The sequence below is a fragment of the Anoplophora glabripennis genome, unplaced genomic scaffold, assembly GCF_000390285.2.
Source record: "Anoplophora glabripennis isolate ALB-LARVAE unplaced genomic scaffold, Agla_2.0 scaffold1318, whole genome shotgun sequence".
NCBI classification, from domain to species: domain Eukaryota; kingdom Metazoa; phylum Arthropoda; class Insecta; order Coleoptera; family Cerambycidae; genus Anoplophora; species Anoplophora glabripennis.
The window spans coordinates 71,690-80,657 of record NW_019417413.1 but is presented as its reverse complement, the minus strand read 5'-3'; the positions used below and the strand labels follow the sequence as shown (position 1 = coordinate 80,657).

At 34.7% G+C, this 8,968-nt stretch overlaps 1 protein-coding gene across 1 annotated transcript in view; it reads left to right on the top strand.

Moving 5' to 3' along the window:
- Positions 1 to 5,817: 5,817 nt before the first annotated feature.
- LOC108916203 (fizzy-related protein homolog) overlaps positions 5,818 to 8,968 on the top strand; it is a 73,036-nt gene continuing 69,885 nt past the window's right edge. The window contains exon 1 of the mRNA XM_018722409.2: positions 5,818 to 6,586. Coding sequence (XP_018577925.1) covers positions 6,224 to 6,586 — 363 coding nt within the window. The 5' untranslated portion in view covers positions 5,818 to 6,223. The remainder of the gene's footprint in view (positions 6,587 to 8,968) is intronic.

Below are 8,968 nucleotides of genomic sequence, written 5' to 3'. Positions count from 1 at the left end.
AAAAGAATTAAGTATAGCAGTTTTTGTATTAAAATGGGATATACATGGTGTTTTGGCGAAATACCACACATTCAGGAACAGATGGAACCTAAAAAAGTAAATTTTTTCCTACTCTGTCATATATTAAAATGTAAAATTTGATTTTACATTTTACCTAAAGAAAAAATATTCATGCTGAAATCATTGAAAACTCGCTATCATTCTTTTTTTGAGAAAAACGCAATTAAGGTGTAGCAACTCCAATGATTATTAGAGAATCTATTTTTTTCTTCTAGAATAAGGAGAAAGAAGTTTTATGCCTGAACAAAATTTTTTCTTTGAAATTCCGAAGCGCATCGGACGGCTACAAAATGACTACCTGCGGCACACAGCTGCAGCCTAAACTTTTAGAAAATTTGAAATACAAAATATTTTTGGGGTTATAACGAAAGTATTTTAATTACAAAACAAAATACTATTTTACATTTAAAATACTACTTATTTGGTATTTATTTTGTCAAAATATTTCCAGCTGTGCTAATGACTTACTTTTTGATTCCTAACTCTTCTAATAAGTACAACTATATAGGTACAACTAACATATGTATGTCATTAATACTAATAGATGTAGTTAGAAAGAGTTTGTGTTCAATTAGAAGTATTTTCAAATGAAAGTAATAATGTATATCTTAAAAAATTTGAAAGCTTTTATCTTGACACGATTTTTTAAAACGGCGGACATCATAATTCCAATTTTTCATTCTCTGAAGAGAAGTACCCCTGGTAGCAAAATCTTGCACAAGACTCTTACATATACAAGACTGCTGTGTACCTATTGCTGAAATTTGCATCAGTTTACTGCAAGATTCATTGTGCAATTGTCTTGATCAAAGCTTGCAATGGATTTGATTCAGGTAACTATGTTGCATATACATATACATTGCTCAGTTCTGCAGCAAGTCTGCAACACGTTGACTTATGGACTCAAGTACTTTTGGTTAAGTCTGGTGCAAGTATTAAGTTAGAGTCACCAACAGACATAAAACAATCTGACACAATTTGGCTATTTCAAGTAAACTTGAAACAACTTGTATTAGAATTGCACACGATTGTGCTACCATCGCATAGGATTTTTGGTAAGTTGATTTTAACATTTTCAAAAACTGACCTTTTTACTTCAAATTCTCGCCAATCACACAAAAACTATTTTAAAAATCCTCTACGTATTTCTCCATAACCATGCTCATGCCTGCTCATGTAGATCAAGAGAAATTTTTTTGTTTTTTCGCAGATTCAAATTTACGTCAGTTACGTACTGCGTGTCGCAGAGCCGCTCGAATTCAACATGCCTCACAAGAATGACTCCAGAGTCGCCATTTTGTACTATTTATGAATAAATTTTTTTGTTTGAACATTTTAACGACATGGTTAATAACATCTTGATGAATATCCTTCTCTTACTTTTCCTTCCATTAAAAAAAATCGCCAAAAATGCTTTATCATTTAATTTAACAGTGGTGTTACCCCTCCCCTTATAATTAATATATACCTACATGATGTTCCTAAAACGAATGGGTCACCACTTCAAAAATAACTACGTTAGATGAAAATTAAACCAATTAGATTTTGTTGACAGCACAATTTTGCTATTTTAAACATGTTTTTCCAATTTAAATAATATTAACATAACTTTTCAAAAAGCAAGAATAGGTTTATTTTCATTCAAGGAAGCTAGGTATTCTTCGTATTCCGGACATCCTGTATACCTACAACGGAGTTAAATGCTATTGACTTTGAAATAGTCAACTGCGTTTTCCCAGAAATCGTGCGTTTTCAATTAGGTCGGCTAGATGATGAGTAATTTATTTCTTTATTATATAAAACAAAAAATTCCATTGTAATATATCCATTCTAATAGGTACATCATAAGTAAAATTGAATATAGCGGTTAAAAGATAATAAACTTTAGCAACCCAAAAAATATACTTTTGTACCAGATTCAAAATTTATTAAATTATTTCTGAAAAAGATTATGGTTAAAATTTGATAAAAGAAACTATTTTTAACGCCCTGAAATCAAAAACAGAAGAAAATAAGCCTATATGTTTACGTATAGAAAAAAATTGTCTTATAATTATTTTGATGTTCTATATATCAATCCCTGAATTATGGTACTTTTCTCAAAACACCCTATATTTGCAAATATAGGATTCAAACACATTTTAAATTGCAAAGGACCCCCCAAAATCCTTATGGGAATTGTCTCCCGGTTAAATTGTCTGAATTTTTAGTATGTTATAGTATTCATGGTCCTGATCAAAAGTCCTTATGGGCACAAGCGTCCAAAACCTCTAAATTTCGAGTTATGAGCCTCAGAGAGGTGCTGGGTGGACGTATTTGGACTCTTATGGATTTTGCAAGTTCCACATTCTCTAACGTACTTAACGGTATAGGCTCGCGGTCAACTCGGCTGATTTGACAGTATGTTAAAGTACTCTTCATCATGAATACACATCATCATTCAGGGGTTCCGTAACTCGCAATTGATGGTTGCGGGGGCTTGCGCGGATGAGAGTTCTTGATCAGGATGAAGAGCACTTTAACATACTGTCAAATCAGCCGAGTTGACCGCGAGCCTATCCCGTCAAGTACGTTAGAGAATGTGGAACTTGCAAAATCCATAAAAGTCCAAAAAATCCATCCAGCACCTTTCTGAGGCCCACAATTCGAAATCGGGGGTTTTTGGAGGTTTGCGCCCATGAGAACTTTTGATCGGGATATCGGGATGAAGAGCACTTTAACAACTGTGAAATCAGCCGGGTTGACCGCGAGCCTATACCGTTAAGTACGTTAGAGAATATGGAACTTGCAAAATCCATAAAAGTCCAAAAACGTCCACCCAGCACCTTTCTGAGGCTCATAACTCGAAATTTAGAGGTTTTGGACGCTTGTGTCCAAGGACTTTTGATCAGGACCATGAATACTATAACATACTAAAAATTCAGCCAATTTAACCGGGAGCCAATTCCCATAAGGATTCTGGGGGGTCCGAAGGACCCAAGGAGCAAATACTGAATGAATACTGGTGAATTCAAATTGTTGCCTTAAGCCGGTTCTGATTTCCAGACGAGCAGTTCGCCTTCCGACCCAATCACTCCACTGAACTCCAAATCCTTCGCCTTACCGAGCACATCACGGCGGCCTTCAACAGGGGACAGTACACTGGTGCTGTCTTCCTGGACGTCGCAAAGGCCTTCGATACGGTTTGGCATGAAGGCCTACTGATGAAAATGCTCACCAACCAATATCCCATATCCTTTACCAAACTCATAAAATCCTACCTACACCACCGAAAATTCCGCATCCAAATCCAAGATTCCCTTTCCACCACCCGTCCCATGGAGGCCGGTGTCCCCCAGGGCACCGTCCTGTCCCCACACCTATACACCATTTACAACTCCGACATCCCACATCCCCCCAACACCAACATATACTTATACGCCGACGACCTGACAATCACATCCCAATCCGTAGATCCTAGATATTCCGTCTCCCTCCTCCAAAACTCCTTAGACCAACTTGAAACCTGGTGCAACAGGTGGAAAGTCAAAATTAATCCCAACAAAAGTTCGGCTATCCTTTTTACCAAACGAAAAATCCCACAAAACCTCGACAGACTGACACTATCCCAGGAACCTATCTCCTGGAATCGACAAACACGATACCTGGGCGTGACGATGGACCAGCGTCTCACGTGGAAACCGCACATCGTGGAGACGGTGGCGCGAGCGAAGACCACCAGGGCTAGGCTCTATCCCTTACTCAAAGGTGGAAACACCCTCAGTTTAAGGAATAAGCGAACGCTTATCAAGGTGGTACTTCAACCGCAGCTAACCTACGCCTCCACGGCGTGGGGTCACGCGGCAAAAAGCCACTTAAAGTCATTACAGGCTGTGGAAAACATAGCCCTCCGCACGGCCACCGACGCGCCCTGGTACGTAAGAAACACTGACATATTACGAGACTTACAATACACAAACGCTACACAGACAATAAGACAAAACGCGGAGAAACGATTTGACGTAGCCGCTAGACATGACAATCCCCTCCTCAGGCAAGCCGTTGACTACGTACCCGACGTGACCGACAAACACAAAAGACCTAGACACCAACTTTTTGACCCTGGGTGACCACCCCAATGACCCCCCCCCTGCCCGCTAACCTTTTCTGTTTCAGAGACAGCCAGGATCAAGAAACGAAGACAACGACACACACACACACACACACACACCCCCCATACCCTCCTTAACCCTCCCCTCCCGCGCTAGCCTAAGGGCCACCTTAGCAAAGCGCATCCCAGGCTGCATAGCCGCACTACCCTACCCAACCATACCACACATAAACATGACACTACCCCCGGGGTTTACACAGACGAGCCGGCGAAGCAAGAAGAGCGCCAGAAGAAAGGGCCCTAGCCGGCGGGGCCCAGCCAGGACAAAAGGAGGTCCCACAAAGCGCCTACACCGGCCGCATTTGCGGTCGGGGTAGACGACGGATGGGGCCCACCTACGAAGGCTGTCCAGGCCTACACGAGATGAGGCAGGATAAAGAGGGATAATCCCCCTCGATCCCAAATCATTGAGGCCAATTTCTAGCCATAGAATAATGGCGCGGTTCTGATTTTTCCAATCTGAAATTAGTATTGATTGACTAAGGAGCCAGCAACTAGAGTTATATTCTAACTTCAGTGTGGTCAGTAGAAATTAGTTTTGAGTCTGTTCATGCTTAGTGAAGTTAGCCATATGCGAAGGAGCTAGCACATACTCATTGTCGCCAATAGAAATATATATAAGCATGTTTTATGAAACTAATTAATAAAGTTTATTATTATGTTACAAACAATTATGGCATTTCAAAAATGGTAACCTTAATTTTCTTCTATGTAGTCTGATATTTTTCCACCTGTAAATAAATTGAAAATTAACAGTACGTACAGAGGTACGTCATTTAGTTAACATATTGAAAATCAGTGTTTTATTTTTAAAAATACTAAATGACATTTTGTTTATTTTCTGCCTCCGTACTTGTTATTTTTTTCCAAATAAAGTATCAAACATATTTGAAAAAGAATTCGTAGTTTTTTTTAAAGATTAATTTTCAAATAGCTATCTGAATGAATTATGTGTGGTTTGTAGTTGTATATATGATTATCCTGTTATTGAAAAATAAAATCTTTTTTTATGCCAGAAAGCATATATAAATGAGCATTATCTATTTTATTATTTTTATATTATGTTTTAATTAGGAATTAATGGAATATGTTTAAAGAAATAATTGATAATTTACTCTCACTTGATATTAATTTTTACGAATGTACTAACATTTTAGAATTTTTTTTCCAACAGATTTTACAAAATTAAAATTCAATATATATACCTACAACCCAGTATAAAATGTATAAAGGAACAATCTGCTTATATATGATTTCAATAACGATAAATATAAAATAATATATTGTATATGAATACAAATAAAATTTAGCAACTTTATTTCTAATGCGGAGTATGAATTAAATTAATTTTCTTTGCTGAATATTTTGAGTAGTAATAAGTACAAATAGTACAATTAACAGTTACCCTAAAATAAATCATACCAGGAGCTGAAAACCAGCTCCTGTTTCTCTAAGCTCGGTTAAACCTAGTACACTTAATGATTGCCCAAAAATAGAATACTTCGGGAGCCAGCTATAGAAAACGGCTAACTTCAGATCATTGCCACCGTTGCCAAGTTGTCATTTCGTTTAAATCTTTAAAGCCCCATATTGCTGGAGGGGATAGAAGTTAGAAACGCTTTTAGAGAGTAAGCAATGTACTTGCTCATGAAAATTATTAAATTGAACCATTGGACGGGGAAACATTAAATTATAATAAATTAACCGCTTAGTGAGGAAGTTTCAACGTAGCTAAAGTTAGTGTGACGTTCTTACTTCATATTTTCCATCCAAGGTATAGGAAAATATACAAGGTATAAAGCAAGTGTTATTAACAACTGCACTGTTACTTATGCAGTTATAAAATTTAAATTAATGCGTAGTGCACATGCATTTGATATAAAGTGACATTTGAACCGCATACCCTTATCATGTTATTTACATAAAGTGGCCCCTGTAACTCAAATTTACGACAGTCTGTGTCTACATTATACATTGATTTTATATTTAGTAGTGCACAATAACTATCAGAAAATGCCTTTGGCAAATATCGACGAAATGATTTTTCGACAATCCAGACTGGGGGTGGCCAGGAATTTGTTTGATGTTGAAGTTCCTCATAGAGTAGCCAGCTACGATAGATATATACCCTGCAGGGCGAACAACACTTGGGAGACCAGTTTTGCTACGATCCCAGATCCAAATAAGGGAGTTCAGTCCGGCAAGAAGACGAGGGAAACAGGTGAGAACACAAGGGACAGTTCTGTATATAATATCCTGTTACGGAATGAATTACTGGGAGAGAATATTGAGGATGTCAAGTCGCAGTGTGACGAGAGGCAGGCACTTACCCCTGTGAAGAGTAAAAACCTTTTCAAATATGGAACTCCTACAAAGGTATGTATGTATGAATATATTTCGATTTCGTAGATTGATCGCCACCCCAAACGATATACCTATAGTGACGTTAGCACATTTTTATATAATAAAGGATTTGTGGAAGAGAAAGATTATAAATATACCTGTTGAGGTGGGAATTAATTAATATTCATGTGTTTAGAGGATTTTAGTGGTGGGGTATGTATGCATAAATCCTTAGAATTCCTATCTTTTGATCGAGTCATTTCAATTGAATGAACAGAAAAAATGTATGATCTGATATCGATTAGTAACACATTAAAATAGTTTACTTATTATTAGATATTTTCCTTTATACAAAATTTTATTTTGTTTTGAATAGTAGGTGTATAGAAAATATTTCTTCTTAATTTTTTTTTATAAATTAATACCTAGGTATTAATATGTTGATAAAATATTTTATAAGATTAAAAAATATTTTTTTCTTTATAGGGTTGCTCAAATGTGCTATGTAATAGATACAAAAAAGAATTTAATATTTTAGTAGTAAAAGTTAAATTGGACCTGAATAAACATGAATAATTATAGTTATGTAAATTTTGATCCAATTAAAGGAAAAAAATGTGAAGTTCAACCTAGCTTACAGAATATCGTATTTTATCTTGTTTCCAATGAATGATTATGTTATTTTCTATTCTAAACTGTAGCGAAATTAGTGAAAAACTTAAAACATGTTCATGAACTAAGCATAATGCAACTCATGTTGGCAGCATTCATATGTGATAAAAACATTCCATATCTTGAAGTGGGTACAAATATGTGCTAAACATAATTGACATGAATAAATATAGAAGTACTTATGTACAGAAATAAAATGCATCATAAATTTTTTTATTTGTCTATTGGACTGTTAACAGTAGCTGACATTGGACAGGTGTGGTTTTATTTCAGGTGTTTGTTTCTTTATTTAATTATGTTGGTATTGGTTGGTATTGTATTAATATTTTTTAAAATCATATAGCATGGCTCATTCATAAATATTTTTGCAAAATTTAAAAAAATAAAAAAATGTGTGTTCTTAGATGATATTGAAAAGAAGGAAAACTTTTTTTTATTTTCAGACAAAAATACTATAGATACTTAAGTACATTGAATGAAAAAAAATGCAGTTTGAAGTGAAGCAACATGCTCTCTACTAAAAAACTAACCTCTGTATATATATAACCAAAGTTAATTATTATTGATGTACCAGACAATTAGATTGTAAAGTATCTACATGGGAAAAAATTGATTTTGACAACTAAGGGTTCTGTAATAGGGAGAGTAATAAGGCTTCTATATCTCTCAATAATACACTGCTGGTTGAGAAACACATAAATAGATAATCTTTTTCCAATATTTAATATTACATAAGCATGGTTCTTAACTAATTTTTCAGTGTAGCATTTTTCAGAAAATATCCTGCTTCATTAAAAAGTGATTCGTAACATTTTTTTTTACTTCTGAAAAATTAAGCCTTTATATGGGCAAAAATATTGTTTTCTTTATAGGTAAAAGGATCGAATAAGGATATAAAATTTCAATAGTGTATTATATCTGCCCCTGAATTTTAAATATCAAAAATAACGTTTTAAAAATGCAAAATCACCCTTATACTGACTGTTTCAACATATCAGTTTATTATAAGCTTTTTGAGTAAAAATGCCAAAAATTTTGCGATTTAACAACCAACTACGTACCATTACCTGTATTTATTTGTTTGTTCAAGATTTATCATACAGTTTTATAGTATTTCATGAGATAACATCATTTTTAATAGGTTAATAGAGATAAGAGACGCCATACATTTTAAATTTCAATAATGAAAACAAGATAAGAAATTATGTAACTTTTCTCTATGATTTTATTTCGGTATTATTTATTGAGATGATTTATTCTTTACACACAAAATCTAATGATAAGGAATGTGTAAATAATACATGCAAATTGCATTTTTTATTTTAATTATATTAAAAAAAAAATAAATCTCAAAACTACCTGTAAAAAGAGTTAGATGCAATTATGTAATTTTAAGACGAGTATTTTATGTTCAAGATGAGTTTTAGAAATTACTTGTCAAAATAAGGTCACCAAATTATGCAATCTCAGTAGGTACTTGCCAAAGGGTGCCGCCAACGTAACTGTTACTATTTCTAACCAATTTTATTTCAAAATGGAAGCAATTAGGTGCATAATTACGACTACTTATTAAAATATTACAGTCGTACTTATTTGGGTTATTAGGTTTATAAATAACACATATATGAATATAACACGACTTTATTCGTGATAGCTGGGAAAAAAATAGGCAACACAAACAACAAATGATTACGTTTTTGAACGGATGAAAATCAAATGAGGTTAGGTCTGGGATGTAAGCCA